At 39.5% G+C, this 19,999-nt stretch overlaps 1 protein-coding gene across 12 annotated transcripts in view; it reads left to right on the top strand.

The window, feature by feature from the left end:
* klc1b (kinesin light chain 1b) overlaps window positions 1-19,999 on the top strand; it is a 68,771-nt gene that overhangs the window by 17,669 nt on the left and 31,103 nt on the right. For 10 of the 12 annotated variants that reach the window (XM_059024918.1, XM_059024915.1, XM_059024910.1 and 7 more), the window contains 8 exons: window positions 7,760-8,023; window positions 9,356-9,586; window positions 10,864-10,942; window positions 11,861-12,089; window positions 12,526-12,613; window positions 12,946-13,047; window positions 17,195-17,368; window positions 18,218-18,317. In XM_059024918.1, the coding sequence (XP_058880901.1) occupies window positions 7,775-8,023; window positions 9,356-9,586; window positions 10,864-10,942; window positions 11,861-12,089; window positions 12,526-12,613; window positions 12,946-13,047; window positions 17,195-17,368; window positions 18,218-18,317 (1,252 nt within the window). In that variant the 5' untranslated portion in view covers window positions 7,760-7,774. Of the gene's footprint in view, window positions 1-4,787; window positions 4,945-7,759; window positions 8,024-9,355; window positions 9,587-10,863; window positions 10,943-11,860; window positions 12,090-12,525; window positions 12,614-12,945; window positions 13,048-17,194; window positions 17,369-18,217; window positions 18,318-18,641; window positions 19,494-19,999 lie in introns of those variants that run through there. The other 2 variants (XM_059024921.1, XM_059024913.1) reach the window with 2 other exon arrangements.

Here is a 19,999-nt window from a genome sequence, read left to right as displayed (position 1 = left end):
ACAGCAAGCTGTACAAAAGGCAAAATAAAACACAGTACAAAAACTACAAATAAAAGGTGCCCCAGAGGGCGAGCGCTAGCCTTATAAACGAGGCGTCCCGCTCCAGGAACCGGCTACACTACGTAACCCTCGCTATACATCACATGGGATCCCTATCCCCTAAACTAACCTACTCATGAGCCGGTATTCATACAACGACTCCTGCTGCTTCATACGGCCTTGGCTAGGCATTGCCTTCACAAGCACCGCTTGTGAAGTTGCGTAGCGGTCGTTCCTGCAGCGCGGACCCTCTCCTCCCGAGTATACGCTGCTCCCCTCTGGCATGGCGTTGCAGTCACCCCGAGCCATCTCCCACGGATGTTTTTAAACCGACGGACACTCGGTCAAGAACCACCCACCTGCTGATTGAGGACCAGCACAGCCAATCACTTGCTGCCCTTCCCCTCAACCAAGCCTAGCAGGCAGCAAGTCTCAATCGAGCGCCCGTCTGTAAACAATAATGTAATTAAACAAATCAACTCCAAAACGACACACAATAAACCCATTTCCCCATACAAATGATATCAACACTAAATACACACCTGCAGGGCAATCGCCCTGCTACATACCTCCCTCCTTTAATATTACTATAATTAAATTACAATTTACACTAATAGACATCTTACAAAACCCACAGTCTAAACACCCAGTCTAAACAAAAACAAAAATTACTCTTTATATCTACTCCCCATCCCCCCAATTTTTTTTATTTTTTTTTAATTACTATTCTAAACATATATGGGTGGGTGGGAGGGAACATTAGAGCCCAGCCAGCCTCAACCAGCCACCAGACAGCTAACTGGCTCCAATGTTAATCATCACAATTATAACTACTTTATAATTCACTATTATTTACCATCATTATCATTTATCAATATTCCCATCACCATAAATATTAACCCATAATCATCATTTACCCTTTATTACTATTATCACCATACACATCACTAATTTACTATTATCATTCACCATTATCATTTAACCTTATACTTTATCATTCCTATAATTACTAATTATTACTAACATCACTACAATGATCATTTCACATTACCAATAACTATCATTCATACAATAAATCATTTAACAATAATCAACTAACATTTACTAATTAATTTACAACTATTCACCAACAATTATGATGACCCCTGGGCTTCTATGAGGGGGCACCCATTCAACCCCGCTTACCCCCTAAACCCAGTGTCCCTTCACGGGGCTCCTCTCCGGAGGATTGCCCATCCTCCTTCTGAGACGATCTCCCACGAATGACAGGTCCTCCTTCGCTGACGCTCGGCAGACAGTTCCTCCCGCTGGCTTCCGGGCAGGCAGTCTCTCCAGCTCCTCCCTCGCCAGGTTCCAGGACCGGAACTCCTCCTTCTGCAGCTCTCGGGGATGGACCTCCCTCGGCCTCTCTGACGTTCGGCTCCATCCGTTGGCTCCATCCATCTCCTTCAGCAGCCCCTCAGGGTTACCTGCGGTCTGCCCGTGTCCCCCCCAAAAAATTTCAGAGGTTTGCTCCTCCATGTCTCTCTGTAGCGATCTAGCCTTGCTTTGGCACGATGCAGCGGAATCCCCTTCCGACACCAAATGTGACCGGGTCTTACGTCACGTGCGTGGATCGCCGCTGTTTACAAAGTACAGAGACATTGGAGGGTGGAGTTGAAACGCCGGCACAGACGCGCAGGATTTATTAATACAAAATAGAAACGAAATAAAGATGGTCATGTGACGCTACCAGCCATGGTAACGCATTTCAGGTTTCTCTGAAATTACTCGACCTTCTGTCTTCATATTTTATGACGTCATAGGAACCCTAGATTAAATTATTTTCCTGTAACTCACTGAAGCCCATCTATTATATATATATATATATATATATATATATATATATATATATATATATATATATATATATATATATATATATATATAATTATTCAGAATTTTGAGTGACATAATTGTTGGTGTATGCAGTACCTTTCCCAGTCATTAACCGCATACTGTATGGTTGTGATTAGTCAGGGCATAATGGCTTTCTTTTCTGCTTTGCTTCCTAAATGCACATTGCTGCAGTAAAATGACTCCCCTCTGCAGATTTATTCATGTGTACGTGAAAATGCTGAAGTCAATGAATTTTTTTTCCCTACAGTGCTGGCACACCATCAAAGGATTATAAATAATTAGCATCCACTGCTGTTTCTGCTCTCACTGGAAGTATTTTCAGCCCTCATAAGATGACAATCCAATATTTAAATTACAAACTGTATATGGTTTAGGCTAATATAATACCTTAACATAGGTGGTTATTACCAGACATTAAATGGATCAGACATCACTGAATTAGTCGGTAATACATCCACATCCAAACTGGATAGAATACATACAAGGGGCTGTCATTAATCCAGGTTGTTATAAGACTTCACAGGACAGATATACTGAACTGATTTTCTAAAACGAATACAAAAATACATTATTTAAGTGCCCCTACATTGTATTGAATTTCTCTTTATCCCTTGAATACTGTATTTGCTTTGTGTTTTTTTTAATCATGTTTGCCCATTGAAAACTGCTGTCCCACAGGGCTCTGTTTTGGGTCCAGTTTTATTTGGTATTTATTTACTCCCTCTTGGTCAAACAATCAGCCGAAATGGTATTCAATTCCATTGCTATGCAGATGACAGTCAACTTTATTTGAAAACTACACCAGGTATTGCTGTGGCTGTCTCTCTATTGAATAATTGTCTAGCCAACATAAATACTTGGTTGCCTGCAAAATGTCTTTCTTCCACCTTAGGAACATTGCTAGTCTTAGATCCTCATTATATGTGACTGATGCAGGAAAGCTTACACATGCCTTTATTTCATCAAGGTTGGGTTACTGTGATGCTCTTTTCGTATGTATCTCCTCTAAGGTTATCAACAGGTTACAATATGTTCAAAATAGTGCTGCCCGTATTATCACTAAGACCAAGAAACATGAGCATATACTGTATCTCCTGTCCTTGCTCCTCTCCACTGGCTGCCAGTCAAATATAGGATTGATTTTAAGGTTTTATTACGAACTTATAAATCCTAACATTCTCAAGGCCCTGCCTGTCTTAGGGATCTCCTTCAGTACCACATGCCTAAATGAAAATTGAGATCTGGTAACAATGTTCTTTTGTCTGTGCCTAGGACTCGTCTGCGCACTGTGGGTGATCAGGCTTTATGCTCTTTAGCCCCACGCCTATGGAATGCTCTGCCGGGCTATTTGAAAAATTGTGACTCAGTTGATGTTTTTAAATCTAATCTTAAAAAATTTGACTGGCTTTCTGTAAATGATTTGTTGTTCTTACTGTTTGTCTATTGAAATGTCTGTTTTTATGCTGCTTTGTGAAGTGCTTTGTGATTTTTAAATGAAAAGCGCTATATAAATAAAATGTATTATTGTTATTATTGCCTTCTAGATGTCAGCAAGTTCGCTTTAAGGGTCATGTAAAATGTATACATCTCTATTTAGAAACAGTACATCTCACACATTTTCCTTTATAAAGTACATTGTCACGTAACTGGTCTTGCTGTGTCCTGGCCACGGACCATCACTTGGCATTTTCAACTTGATCAATATAACTGCAGTAGATACTATCTCTAAGTAAGCATTTTGTTTTTGCCAGGAGACTGTGGTATTGTGAATATAATGGAGGCGCTCATATATGAATAATAAATAGAACGTCTCTTATTTAAATCATTAGTCATGTATTGTGCTTTTCAGAAACTACATTGGCTATACAAGCATATTCTTCAGAGAGCTTGAGATTCTGTTTGTACTGATCCTAGCAATCTTTTAGCCTGTAGTTAACAACATCAATTAATTAAACTGTCTAGTTTAAAATATCTTCTCTTGGCCATACTTAGGTGAGATGTTAGAAATAGGAGGCTATAGGAGGCTGTGGAGGCTGTGTGGTCCAGTGGTTAAAGAAAGGGGCTTGTAACCAGGAGGTCCCCAGTTCAAATCCCACCTCAGCCACTGACTCATTGTGTTTCCCTGAACAAGTCACTTAACCTCCTTGTGCTCCGTCTTTCGGGTCAGACGTAATTGTAAGTGACTATGCAGCTGATGCATAGTTCACACACCCTAGTCTCTGTAAGTCGCCTTGGATAAAGGCGTATGCTAAATAAACAAATAATATGCATAGCAACTTTTTTATACAAATGTTATGACAACTACCTACTCCTGCCTTGGCGGTGTATCATCCCAAGATGCTCAAATCAAGAGCACATGTCAGTTACAACTAGTTTCATGTAAATTGACCTTGAACACTTAGCCAACTTATCTACTTGGCACATGTGTACGGTGCCTTGTCTTTCTTTCTGTTCTAGTGTTGGTCAGAGAAGTGTCTGGCTAAAAAAATAAGTCAACCCCAATTTCTAGAATATACAATGAGCTTTTTGACTACTGTAGCTACCTGAAGAATAAAAAAAAGGAACCTGTTTACTAGTTTAAGGCACACTTTTGAATTTCTTGACTCTTTGCCACCAAATTCCATTAAATACCCAAACTGTTGTCCAGATGAATTTCAGGTGCAGGGTTACTTAGCAAAAAATAAATAAATTAAACAAAAACAAGGTGAAAAACAATAGTAGCAGAACAGATGTGGGCGGTGGCCTGATCACTGTTACTGTGACACGGCAAACCTGATCGGCAGCTTTGGTTTCCTGGTTTTTATTTACGCTGACTGATTAACCCGGAGGTTTCATCATGTCACATGACAGGCAGGTACTAGATACTGAAGCAGATCTTGGAGAGCTAAACCTGCGTTCTGTGGAAGATCCTGACATGTAGTCTAACTACTGTTTTTGACAGATTTCAGGTGAAAGTTCTTAAATAAACAAGCTAGCGACTGAAGGCAGGATTTAATTTGAACAGAGGTAAGAAATTGTTTGCTTTAAAAAATAAATAAATAAATAAATAAACAAACTAAATCGATAGGCCCACTTGCAGCTAAATGTCCATTGTAAGTTTCTAATTTGTATGTAAAACATTTCTGAGCAGCCACATACATCATAATCTTAAGAACTGTGGTTATTAAAATGAAACTACTTGAGCTCAAGCTCAATCTAACAACTAGCAAGGACATAAGAATGTGTATACCTTCTAAATTCTCCTCACCATGAGTGCACAATATACAGTATTGAGCAAAACACAATACCCCAGAAATAAATGCAACTTCAGTTTGGGGATAACCATGTTTGTGTGCTGTATGAAATACTGTAAATCAAAGCACTGCTTTAAAATAGGCCCTTCACACTACATTTCATGTTATTTAAAGTGTTTTTATTTATGGTTACCTCCAGTGCAATAACCTGTCTTTTTGTTTACATGGTTTATGTTTTTACATTAGTGAAATGCAGATTTTAGATTACTCATTTATTTAATAAGTAACAACATGTTTTTGAGGTAAAGATGAAGTGAAATTGTGACTATACTGAAATAGTAACTCTATTGTTTGTTAAATCTAGTAATTTTTTATATGACAAAATGTTTAATGTCTGATTTAACAACCAAAAAACAGTCATTAACTGTTCTGCTTTAAATAAGCATCTTAGTCTCTTGCTGTGTGTAATTCCTTTCTGTGTTTTTGGCAGATTTATCAGTATTTCTCAGCAGGAGCACAGTGCTGCAACAGGTTTTAAGTGTGTGCATGTTCGCCAGCAACTTAGAATAAAAGCACTTGCCAGTTAATGCAGAATGCTAAAAAACAATGGCTGTAAGATGGAGTGTGTTTTTTTATAAAACACAATAACAGTAGATTATTTAGATTATAATGCTGGAGCCCTGGATCATGTACAAAGGTATTTTTCTTACTACAAACTGTTTATGGCATGTGTGCAATTGAGTTCTTCTGGTCTCAGTCCTTGTCTGAGGTGAGAGCTCTTATTCAAGAGAAGCTTTTGAGGTCAGTTTGTTACAAATGAATGATGCACCAGGGCAAAACTGGGGAACAAAAATATATCCAGAATCATTATTATTTATTTCTAAACGTTTTCAAGGTGCATACAGTACGATGAGTGGATATGAGAGCAGCTGGCCTGGCCGGACAGTATCTGTAGTAGACGTGAGAAGCTTAGGACCGCCAGTTGTGGTGACCAGACAGTGGTCACCACAACTGGTTATGCCACAAGCTGTTTCATTGTGGTATAAGAGACCCATCTACCTTGCAGCCAGAACTGTCTGCACAGCCCTAACTAATGTTTTCCGGTTAGATTTAACCCTGTACAGCATGGAATTGCTGTGCGGTAACAAACATGTGCTTTCAACTAATCTAGCATGAACTACTAAGGCCTGCCATTTCCCTTTGTTACTGAAGTGTGTACGCCAGTAAACATTTAGACAGTATGTGTACAAGGACTTAAAACCTCAAATTCCTCTTGACTGATGATCTACTGTAGTTATGCTCAGATATGCTTAAAGCTCTGTCTGACAACATGCCTTGCTTGTGCAATGCTGATTCGTTTTTGGACTCCCTAAACAGAATTGATTATTTATTTATTTATTTATTTATTTATTTATTTTTGAGTAAAAAGTTATTTGTTAATTTTATTATATATAAATAAATAAACTGACTGGAATTTTTTTTTTTTTTTTTCACGTTTGGTATGGCTTGCTTCACTGACCTTTGGTCAACATTTTAACTTTCATACTGTAGCCAGGCGTAGGTAATCATGTGACAGTCTGGTGCTTTTTTTTTTTTTTTTTTTATATCCCTGCCTAATCCTTCTGAAACTCGCCTGCTTTGAGGAATAGATGCTGTCTGTGTATACACTTCTTTTGCAAAACCAAACAACTGACTGCTGTTTCTAAAAGTAAAAGGCACAAAAGAGTTGGATCTGCAGAAAGTCAACTTATATTTGCACTGAGCTGTTCCATACCGTGCTCTATTCTACTACTGCTCTTAATTATAACTACTTCATGTATCTTGTATTTGACTTTACTCTTGTAGGTATCCGTATTCACGTTTTTTGTAATTGCTGTTATTTGAAATCATTCTCATCCATTCATCGTACTTGCTCATACTGGACTTTACTCGTATAAGCAAATAGTTTTCATATAAGTTAACTGCTCTTAGTCAAACCCGCTCTTACATGTCATTATGTACTGTATTCTCTATTTTTTTTTATCTTATTTGAATTTGATCTTTTGCTACTAATTTTATTATACTTTGCAACTGCTCTTATCTGTAATGTGATACTTTACAATGTGATATTTTGTAATGTGATACTTCATACTGTGATATTTTGTAACAACTGTAAGTTGCCCTGGATAAGGGCGACCTGCTAAGAAATTAATAATAAATAAATAATACATAATACATAATAATTAATGAATTAATTAATTAGAATGCCTTCATGGGAAGTTATGGGAGACGGGATTCCAGTCCTAATGATGGACTTACACCACCATCTTCATTTCGGTAAAAGACTGTGCTAGATTCTTCATGCTCTTTTTACTCTCAATCGTCATTAGCACATTTTTCAAAAACTCAGTGAAGTTACCAAACCAAAAATAAACAACTCAATAAAAACAACAACCACCACAACATTTTGGGAGCAAGCTGTCTGACAGCAAATTGTTTGTTATCCGTTTCAGAACTTTAATTGATGTTTCTTTCCTTCAACACAATTTGGAGAATCTGGATTCTGTGTGTGTTCCGCTTCTAACCATCACATGTGTTTTCCCCACCAGTTGTCTGAAAAGGAGATGTCCGCAATGGTTTACCCAAGAGAAGAGAAACTAGAGAAACTAACCCAGGAGGAGATCATCTCCAACACCAAGGTGGTGATCCAGGGACTGGAGGCCTTGAAAAATGAACACAACTCCATCCTCCACAGCCTCCTGGAGACTATCAAGTGCCTGAAGAAAGATGAGGAGGCCAATCTGGTCCACGAGAAGTCCAGCCTGCTGCGCAAGTCTGTGGAGATGATTGAGCTCGGGCTTGGAGAAGCTCAGGTAGATTGGAGTCCTTCACTTTGAAAATTAACAAGACCTTTTATTATTCCAAAGATAGTTTAGATATTTCAAATGCTGCTCATTGGTATAGCCTCATCATATTAAAAACATCATATTTCATTTTTATGGTGGTCTTTACTGATATTATTGCTTTTAGTAGTATATGATTTGTGATTTGTGCTTTGTTTTGTTGAATAAGGTACCTATAACAAATAGCATATTTATAAGCCAAAATCTTGCCAGAAATACCCCTTCTTTTTAATATAGTTTTCAAATCAAACTTGGTAACAATAAAAATGTCTGCAGGCTGCTTAGTGTCTCATCATTGATATATTACTGGCTGTTTCAGAAAGGAGACATCCACAAGATTTGAAATGAACAATTCTTTATTGCATTTGACAAATGACCATGCCCATAATGAAACATAATATAATTTGGCCCGTGGCCTTGTCCATTGGAGCTCGATAGCCACCCCTATATGCTGGCCGAACTATGATGTAATGTATATTGATTGAATGATAACTAATGCCAGCAGGCAGGACAAGTGGCACTCTGGGACATCTTCCCCCTAGACAAGGCACACTGCAAGGTGGAGGCAAGGGAGGAGGGGGACCAAACAAAACAAAACAAAAAAAACAGAGGCATAGACGAGAGGGCTGTTTAAAGAAACGGTTTGATTACGTATGTGATTAGTGGGTGGATTCTCCTTTCAGAAAGGCAACATAGTTTCCAGTTCCATGGCAATCTGTCTGGATTTACACATTTTTATATTTTTCATTAGTTATTTACTTTGAATACCCACACATTCCCATACACTTGATTCTGCACTGATATATTATATTTAAAATATGTATTTACATATGTCCTCTGTTTGAATAAACTTAAAGATAAACTGTTGGTGTAATTTGTTAGTGAAATCCGTCTCAATATTATTCCTGGAAGTCTAATGTCAATTATATAACAAAGACACAATAAAACAAAAACAAAAATTATCCTTTGTCCTGTGGATGGCTGTCTAGCCTAAACATTGATCAGTGTAAACAAATTCAGATACAGATGTTTATTAGATGCATGCTGGAGTGTGCAGACTGCCTTGTTTTGTAAATTGTTTTTTTAAGAATACAGTTGCTATGGTTTGAGAACCGTATTGGGAACTGCCAGTGTTAAAATGAAGTATATGAATATGGATCCCTTTTGTAAAACCAAGGTTGTTTTGGCCAATGGGTATTCTATACTTCACAAATAGAATGTTTTAGCATGCAGGAATACGGAGTTCTTACCCAAGAGAACAATCAGAGTGTAATTTCTAATGAGTGCTTCCTGCTGTTGCAGGTGATGATGGCCCTGTCGAACCACTTGAATGCGGTGGAGTCGGAGAAACAAAAGCTGCGTGCCCAGGTACGACGACTGTGCCAGGAGAACCAGTGGCTGCGGGACGAGCTGGCCAACACCCAGCAAAAACTGCAGAAGAGCGAGCAGAGCGTTGCCCAGCTGGAGGAGGAGAAGAAGCACCTGGAGTTCATGAACCAGCTCAAGAAATACGACGAGGACGTCTCTCCCACGGTCAGCACTTCAGCATGTTTATCCCCCAGACCAGCTTTATAACCTTCACAAATGCTGAGCGAAGCTAACCTGATGGCTTATTCTTAGAATATAGAAATTTGTTAAAAATTAATATTCAAAACAGTGTGGATTAGCCGCTAAATTAGATTGACTTTGACGTTTGGTTAGGTGTCTCAAGGTGAAAGACAAGTGTGATAATGTTAAAAAAGGCAAATATTTAAATGGTGTATAAAGACATTTTTAAATGTGTTATGTGAGAATTACAGTATTGTCCTTTTAAAACGCATTTATAGAGGACTTGTGGCAAAGCTTGTGCTGGGGGCTGTAGTAGCCAGAGTATATGATAATTCGCCAAAGTTTAACATTGTTTGACTTCATGTGATTTACTCCTGTAAATGTCAAGTTTCTGAATCTGCTGTGCATTCCTACTGGTGGTCTAGAGAGTTACTTATTTAAAGCCTGCTTGATTTCAGAAGGGATCAACAGCTATGGGCAGTCATTGTGTTTACAGCTCTGACCTTTATATCTAACCCTTGCTTTCATCTAACCCCTTCTGGTTTTATATTATTCATTTTAGTACAGCATATAATTCGCTAACCCCTAGACTAAACTGTGAGTTCTGAGATTTCTGTTTTCTGTGAGACAGTAGGCTGGGCAATAATAGGGGATCATTGTAAGAGACCTATACCCTGTAACACTTGGATGGGTTCAGCTGGATGTCTGATACGCAAGGTTAAATGTTTTATAAATGCCACTTTTGTGTGCTCAGTTGACCACGTCACTTACTGTCTTCTCATGGTCACCTTTTTGGGCACGAGGACTGTGTAGCCCCAGCTGTCGAAATCTTTAAAGCAATGTCAATGTCTGTTTACAATAATTCTTTAAGATGCAGGGTATACAAGAGGGAAGGGTTGTGAAGCTGCAGCTGCCTCTGTGATCCCAGGCTGTTGTTACTGCTAAGTTTCAAGTACTGTATATGTGAGCAGAACAATTAAATACAAGGGGCTATTTCTTGTATGCTTCTATATTATACACTTATTTTTCTTTTAGGGGGGCGGATCAATATTTAATTTGGATGTTAACAGGCTCTTACTTTAAGCATGGTAGCATACTAGGTCTGTATGGATAAACATATCTTGAAAGCTCACCATTATTGTAATGTACCATGGTTTGCATACCTTTTAATGCTTTATTAATTAATTATTCATACCTAATTTGTTCTGCACTGCGCAAAATGGTATTTGATGTAAACTGGACCATTGCATTTGGTTTCCTAGGAGGAGAAAGAAGGAGAGCCTCCGAAGGATTCTCTAGATGATCTTTTCCCCAATGATGAGGAAGAGCACGGCCAAGGAAGTAATAACGGATTGCCATGCTTTCTTTCCTAGTTTGTACATCTGTCTTGATTTGTATTCAGTCTTTTGTTGTTTTTTTTTTTTTTTGCTGAATAGAACATTATGTTGGCTAATGTGCTAAATTTGCATACCAAATGGCACTTCAGTGCAATTCTGCCTGGGGCTGAATGGTAAATAAGGAAATGCTGCTGCTAATGCTAATGCCATGTCGCAGTCACATTAAACAGTATGCTGCAACGTGCAGCAGCATCTAATCTATCTGAAAACGACTGCATGCGTATACGCTAATAACTGCCAAGTGTAATTTATGAACATGCTCTTTATGTATTTCAGTATAAATGATTCATGTAAAGAACATCTTAAGTTGCTTTTCGAAGTCAAAGTTATATCATTAGACATAAATGGTAAATGTCATAAACAGTAAAAGATATTTTGATAATCAGCTTCAGTTACGTTGTATATCCATGTCATTAGCCTCTTCTTCCTAATATGTGATAAAGCTGCCGATTTTATCAATTGTAAACCTTTACACATTTTTTATTCTTTTTTATAATAAAAAGAAAAATCTATAGCACTTATAAAATAACTTGCTTTGGTGCATAATCAGTTTATATAAATATAAAAATTGGATATTGACTGATTGGAAAAAAATGAAACTGGTGCTCGGTTTAATATTTAACAAGTGGCCGATGACTGACTAAACCTAATAATTAAAGTAGATATTTAGACTCTACCTATCAAAGTCTACAGGGCATCAAAAACAAGTACAGTAAACAGTTCTCCTTAAGAGAAAAATCCTTGTTAATGCTTGAACTTTTTAGTGAGCAGACATGAGAAAGGAGTTACCTTTCTCGAATTGTAATAGTCATTAGTTTTGAGAGACGTGTTTTAACCTGCCTGCCTCCTCCTGCTCTTGCAGTGCAACACCAACACAACAGTGCAGCGGTGGCTGCAGCCCAGCAGGGCGGCTACGAGATCCCAGCCCGCCTTCGCACTCTGCACAACCTGGTGATCCAGTACGCCTCCCAGGGCCGCTACGAGGTGGCCGTGCCTCTCTGCAAGCAAGCCCTGGAGGATCTGGAGAAGACTTCAGGACACGATCACCCCGACGTGGCCACCATGCTCAACATACTGGCACTGGTGTACAGGTAGAACTGTTTTTAAATACGTAGCTTTCACCCAAACCTCATGCTTGGCTTTCCCCTGCTCTGAAACAATGGATCAATTACATTGCATATCATTGCTGTTAAAACTGTTTTCTAGGTGTTAGATTAACGACACTAGGTGAAATCGCAAATGTCCCAGCAGTTGTTTGCACTTAAATCACTTTAAATCTTGATGGGTGGAAGATAAAAGACCATCTACCCCACTTTGGGTGGCATTACTTCTTCGCTAGTGTTTTACCACCCACTTGGTCTCAGCAAGCCTGACGTGTGTACTCAGACAGTAAGCATTAAATGCTTGCTGAACAAACTAGTGAATTATTATTGAACACCAAGTCATGGTTATGCCTAGAATGATTCAGTAGTAACCATTTAACTTACAGTTGCTTAATCCTAGGTGTGCTTTCTTCTTTTTTAATAGGGATCAGAACAAATACAAAGAGGCTGCACATCTACTCAATGATGCTTTATCTATCCGAGAGAAAACACTAGGCAAAGATCATCCTGCTGTGAGTACTGTTTAAAATAGCCTTGAACTATATAATATGCAGGTGTACAGTACATGTATATGTTAGAATATAAAAAGTGATTAAATGCTAAATTCGGGTAACAAAGACATCAAGGTTCAAACCACTGCGGTCAGTATGCTGTGAACAATGTAATTCAATACAGCCCATAGCAAACAGAAAATCTCTTTGGTGATGAATTGAAGTGAGAGCTAGTCGTGCTGAAGCAGAGATTTGTTTAATTGTCTAGTAAAGTAAGCATCGACAAACTGAATTGAATAGACCTCTATGGTATACTACAACATTAAAAAATAAAAAATCAATTGAACTTTTAGGTTGCTGCTACACTTAACAACCTGGCTGTCCTGTATGGCAAGAGAGGGAAGTACAAGGAGGCTGAGCCACTCTGCAAGAGAGCTCTTGAGATCAGAGAAAAGGTAAGAACATACTGTTTCACTAGCATTACCTCTGTGAGGAAGTGGATAAGCACTCATGAAATACAAAGCCTTTAAAAATGTTTATTGTTGTTGTCAGAAATACTCAGAAAATATATATATATATATATATATATATATATATATATATATATATTGTGATAAAATCGCCCTCACCGCGGTTCGTTGCCCCTTTAAAAACACCGACCCAACACACAGCAATGGATTTTTTTAAGCGCGGTTGCGCTATTTTTAATAAACAGAAAAACAAAAATAAACAAAACAAACACCTAGCTCTTCTTTGAGCAATAACTAAAACAGGAACCTAAACTGAAAACAGGACAGCTAAGCTGTTTACCTGTAACAAAAAACAAATAGAATAGCACACACAAAACAAAGGCTTCACTCTACCTTTTTCTTTTTCAAATTACGGCTGTACCCACACACCAGCACAGTCGGGCGTCTGCCCTCTTCAGCAGCCGCCCAGAGCAGACTGACTGCTCTCCTTTTAAACCCTGCACCTCTCCAATTTTCAATAGTAGCCAGGTGCAGGTAATGATTAATAATAAAACAATTAACCAAAACAATTAACAAACCAAAAATGTGCCTTCCGCACATGTTTTCCTAGAGGGAGGAATTAACCCCCTCCCTGCTGTCTCACACATCCCCCCCCATGTCTTTAAGACACCGGCCATACAACGGCCACCTCCCTCCACCCTTAAAAGACCACCCACCCTCAAGTCCACAAATGTCAATTTTCGCCCTCTTCCACGGGCGGGCTTGAGGGTGGGTTGGTCCCTTCGGCGTTTCCAGGGAGGGACCCAGGACCGGCGAGGAGGGACCCAGACGGCTTGTCCAGGGCGACCATAGCGTGGACCGGTGACCGGGAGCCAGGACTGACAGGCAGAGGCGTGCGCCTGTGGACCTGCGCAGCGACCTCTGGAATTCCAGGTGGAGCGCAGCACGATGCAAGGGGAGCGGAGCAATCAGCAGGGGGAACGCTAGTGACCTCTGCCCTTTGCGTAGCGACGTCTGCCTCTTGCGCAGCGACGTCTAGGATTCCAGGGGGAGTGGAGTAAGGGACCAGGTAAGCGACTGTGCCTGGCAGTGCTGCGACCTGGGAGCAAGGTCCAGCGCAGGGAGGTCTGGGCATTCCGGCCAGGTGTCCACGATGACGGGACTGGGGACCTCCCTTGGCAACGCCGGACTCCCTTGCATGAATGATGGTTCTGGAAGAGGCGACTCCTCCTCTCTGGGCTCTGGTAACAGCAGCTCCACCCCCTCTGGCTTTCGGGACGGTAGCTCCACCCCCTCTGGCTCTCGGGACGGTAGCTCCACCCCCTCTGGCTCTCGGGACGGCAGCTCCACCCCCTCTGGCTCTCGGGACGGCAGCTCCACCCCCTCTGGCTCTCGGGACGGCAGCTCCACCCCCTCTGGCTCTCGGGACGGCAGCTCCACCCCCTCTGGCTCTCGGGACGGCAGCTCCCACTTTTGTAGCAGCAGCTCCAGTTCCGTTGGCTCCCGCTCTTGTATTATCAACGGGGCCACGCCCAGCTCCTGTCTCTGCCTCTCCATCTTCCTTGTCTGCTCCTCCTGAGCAACGGTGTTCTTATTAAGCCTCTCTATTAAATCTCTAAAATCCATTCTTGGGTCTCCAGGGTCGCCCACACTCGCTGCCACCATATGTGATAAAATCGCCCCCACCGCGGTTCGTTGCCCCTTTAAAAACACCGACCCAACACACAGCAATGGATTTTTTTAAGCGCGGTTGCGCTATTTTTAATAAACACAAAAACAAAAATAAACAAAACAAACACCTAGCTCTTCTTTGAGCAATAACTAAAACAAAACAGGAACCTAAACTGAAAACAGGACAGCTAAGCTGTTTACCTGTAACAAAAAACAAACAGAATAGCACACACAAAACAAAGGCTTCACTCTACCTTTTTCTTTTTCAAATTACGGCTGTACCCACACACCAGCACAGTCGGGCGTCTGCCCTCTTCAGCAGCCGCCCAGAGCAGACTGACTGCTCTCCTTTTAAACCCTGCACCTGGCTCCAATTTTCAATAGTAGCCAGGTGCAGGTAATGATTAATAATAAAACAATTAACCAAAACAATTAACAAACCAAAAATGTGCCTTCCGCACATGTTTTCCTAGAGGGAGGAATTAACCCCCTCCCTGCTGTCTCACAATATATATATATATATATATATATATATATATATATATATATATATATATATATATATATATATATATATAATGTGTGTGTATTTAAAATGTGAAAAGGGAAAACTGTGTACCAAAAGGAGCAAAATCAAAAGAAAAGTACATAAAAATCAGAATAATTGATAGGAATGATAGATAAAAATCAATTATATAAGGAATTTTCGAACTACAAGCTGGATGGAAAAGCAGTCCTATAAACAAGTTGTCTTTCAAAAGAAAAGTTCTGGAGGATGGTGACGAGGTTCCAAAGTGCCTAATTTAGAAAATGAATTTGTGTTATTTTTGCTTATTGACTGCATTTGTCCCACAGCAGTGATTTATCCCACAAATTGTGATGTCTTCTGCAGTGTGATCATTTGTGTTGAAATGCCTGGCACAGGAGATGTAGAGGTGTTAATTCTTATACTTTTCGTAGGTGTTCCACAAAGCGATCAGCTAAATGGTGTTTTGCTTCTCCGATGTATAGTTTGTTACACTTGACACGACCAATGTAGTATATTTCATAGTTCTTGAAAAATGCTTGCTAGTACACCAGTTGTATTTCTTTTTTTTTTTTTGTCGTTGCCAATTATTTTTTATTATTTTCTCCCCAATTAGAAATGGGCAATTATTTTTAGGCTCAGCTCACCGCTACCACCCCTGCACTGACTCGGGAGGGCGAAGACGAACACACGCTGTCCTCCGAAGCGTGTGTCGTCAGCCAACCGCTTTTTTTCATACTGCGGACTCACCATGCAGCCACCCAAGAGCTACAGCGTCGGAGGACAACGCAGCTCTCGGGCAGCTTACAGGCAAGCCCGCAGGCGCCCGGCCAGTCTACAGGGGTCGCTGGTGCGCGGTGAGCCGAGAACACCCTGGCCAACCTAACCCTCCCTCCCCCCGGGTGGCGCTCGCCCCCTGGAAGCTCCAGTCCTTGGTCGGCAAAGAAATAGCCTGGACTCGAGCTTGCGACGTCCAGACTATAGGGCACTTCCTGCACTCCACATGGAGCGCCTTTATTGGATGCGCCACTCGGGAGCCCCTAATCGACTAATCATTACGTTTGGGTATAAATCTAGAACCAATTCATTGAACTGATTTTAAATGCTTACTGCGCCGCACCCGATTTAAAACCACATTTTAAATGAAATGCTTTGCCTTCTAAACCTACTAGTGTCTCAGAGTCATGAGCACAAATAATGACTAATCCCACTTAAAGACAATGAAACCTGGTCACTTTATCAACCTTTACTGCCATCTTTTAAGAGATACAGTAGTCCTTGTAGTTTAAAACTGCTGTTGGAGGAAGGGCTGTTATGAAAATCATTTGAGAGATTTATATCTGACATTAACAATATAATTTGATAAAGAAAATCTATTTACTGGCATCCCAATGTGTTGTGCCAAGGTTCTTGAAAAATGGCTGTCTCTCTGAAATGTACTAGTGTTCAGAGCAGCTTGCATTATATTCTCTTACACAAAGGTTCATCTTCAGAAATCCTTTGGGTGGGTGCTGACTCTGTAAACTTTCAAACTTAATCTTATTTCATTTACTGTATGATATGGATAATAACGCCCACCATCATTCATCTTATCATTAATGGAAGAAAGGATTTGCCCCCCCCCCCCCCCCCAAATAAACTAGGACTTTTGTACACAAATGTAAACCATTTATATACAACTTGCAATGTATAATAAATGCAATGTGTAATAAATGCAATGTATGACGTATGCACTTCATCCTTGTTCGCATTACATTTTCCAATTGAAGAAGAAATATTTGTTTTTTTAAATATATATTTCTAATAGTGTTTTATAGCTATTGATCACATTACGTGTTGCCACTAGTATTTAAAGCTGCATATTGTTTTTTTTCTTATACCAATTCTTCTTATTACAAGAATAATGCAGTGTTTTTCCTGTTGTCCCAATGGCAGGTCCTTGGAAAGGATCATCCCGATGTAGCCAAGCAGCTGAACAACTTGGCGCTGCTCTGTCAAAACCAGGGTAAATATGAGGAGGTGGAATATTACTACTGCCGCGCCCTTGAGATTTACGAGTCCAGGCTGGGTCCTGATGATGCCAACGTTGCTAAGACAAAGAACAATCTGGTGAGCTATCTAGCCTCTGGCATATCCGTTTCACAGCATCTCAGTTAACATTCAAATACAGTGTGTATTAGTGGAGCATGCCAGTAGATAACATGCTTCATGGAAATAATAATGACAGTACCTCTTTTATACAATGGAGAAGGAAGATCACACACCACAGTTCTTTTATGCATATTGGGGCGTGGTGCTTCAACTGTTTAAATAATGTACCTGTAATTTCTCTCTTCGTTGTTAAATTAACTTGATAACTTTAAAATCTGTTTCAAAGCTCTTTTCAAAATGGCCGCTCTAGTGCACTGTGGTTTGAGATCTGTCCTCTAAATCACTGCAGGAAGAGTCATTTAAAAGAAAAAAAAACATAACAAGTGCTCTGGCTTTTCTGTTCTGTATCACATCATGAATCATTGTTGCTGTTACCTGACAATGTGGGCAATAACCCTTGCACTATCAGTGCACTAGAGCGGACATTTTGAAAAGAGCTTTGAAAAGATACTTTAAAGTTTTATACGTGTAAAAGATGTCAGGATGTTCACAATGAAAATAAACATTTCAGGTCTGTTATTTAAACAGTTGTAGCAACATGTGGGGACGTGTAACGCTATATTTTTTGGAACCCTGCTACTTACTCTTTAAGAGCTATTATTCTAATGCGGGCAGGAAATTGACCTCCCTATCAGCCTAGTTTTGAATCGCTGAATTATGATGCAGGTATATGGTTTATGTTAACCATATTTGCAAACTTCCCATTTGAATATGGTACTTTACACTGGGGCTATGAGATTTTATAACTGCTAAAGTTAATTGTACGGGGGTGGCCTGGCTGATTTTAATTGCATGTTATATTCGTAGGCTTCCTGCTACCTAAAGCAAGGCAAATACAAGGAGGCAGAGATTCTGTACAAGGAGATTCTCACCAGAGCCCATGAGAAAGAATTTGGATCTGTGGATGGTAAGTACAGACTAGCTTTGATGACCAAAATAAGTTGCAGAGATCCACGCCTAAAACATATTGACCTTAGATTTAAGACACTACAAACTTCCACTAATGAACTGAATTCCTTGGTAAAAAAAACAAACAAACAAACAAAAAAATCAGTAAAGTGTTTCACAATGAAGTACTGTACTGCGAGTAAGGCATGGTCCAACTAGTACATAATGAAACAATAGCTTATCTGTAGTAACTGAACCAGTGCAGCAGAGCGTGTTGGTTTGACAAGTTAAGACTTGGCGTTGGCAGGAAGTTGCATGATTCCCTCTTCTTGTTTTCAATCAGAGAGTCAATCTGCAGCACAACAAACGAGGAACACACTCCACTATAAAACAATGGGGTTTTGTTGAGGTCAAGCTCAAGAATACAGCAAGGGACCAGTTCAGTGAAGGACTTAAAGAATTACCCAGCGATGTCACTAAACCAAGAGATATGAGAGAAAGAAGAAAAAACTTGAAGAATAAAATCATTGTGAAAGACTATTTTCTAAGGGTCATTGGTATCAGTTTTTACATACGGGTATTAATTCCCCAACAAGCTCTTTGATGGCATGGGATCAGCTTTGCTTTTGTCTTTCAATAATGAGATTTGAGTATTGGGGAAAATAGGGAAGTCAGGGTATACAGTCTAAAAAGTCCTTACTGTGCCATATAGTAAAGTAAGCACTTGGCATCCACCCAGCTCAATTAGAGAGTTAAAGAATTAGTCACTGTATAACTGTATCAAAAAAAAGATCCATACGCTGGCTGGACACCGCTTTATATAAGTAGTAGCTGGTAGCTGCCAATGGAGACACTATATGCATAAAAAAAAACATGACAAAATAAAATGAAAATGTTCTTCCACTTTTAGGTGATATTGGTGGCTTTTAATTCAGAATTTTCATTAGCATAACATTATTAGCTAAAGCTGGCAGACTAACACTACATTCTCATATTACTTCTTATTTGTGTTTGAATAATGGAGTCCATCACCACATCGCTGTTTATTTTGATTTTGTTAGAAATGGGCCACTGTCTACAAACTTTTGTGATGCTACTTCTCTCTGCTAATCAGCAAATGTGTTTTCTTAATTAAATATTTTTTTATTATATTTTTCCTTTGCATAATAAACTTTTAATAGGATTGAGTTGTTAACTTGGCTTTTGTCATCTTTCTTTTTTCCATATTAAGATCCACTGCTGTTTGATCATTAAAACCTTCATTAGAGGGGTGCAACACATATGTCAGTCACACCCACACTTTGTATTGTGCTCAGTTCTACCAATTAACTACCAATTAACTACCAATTAACTACCAATTACCTTGTGTGATCACCAGTTCAAGATGATAACCCTCCTCTACGGTGGTATGTTGTTTTTTTACAATCATCTCCAACCATGCTACATTGCAGTTTAATTTTAATTCTTTAACTTAAAAACACACTCAATTATAGATTATAAGGTAAAGGTGGAAAGTATGGCACTATTACTTTCCTACACAATTCAATAGCATCATTATATCATACTCAAAGAACTAGACTGCACCATACATAGAGAGATGCAAAAATTGTCTGGCTGGCTCAGTTGATTGGGATGATATAAATGTGTCAGTAATATTACTCTGTTAAATAAGTGAAACAGAAAATAACAACATGCAATACT

The sequence above is a fragment of the Acipenser ruthenus genome, chromosome 6 (assembly GCF_902713425.1).
Source record: "Acipenser ruthenus chromosome 6, fAciRut3.2 maternal haplotype, whole genome shotgun sequence".
Taxonomy (NCBI): Eukaryota; Metazoa; Chordata; class Actinopteri; order Acipenseriformes; family Acipenseridae; genus Acipenser; species Acipenser ruthenus.
Note: the sequence above shows the minus strand (reverse complement) of the source record. Positions and strands in the feature narration are given on the sequence as shown.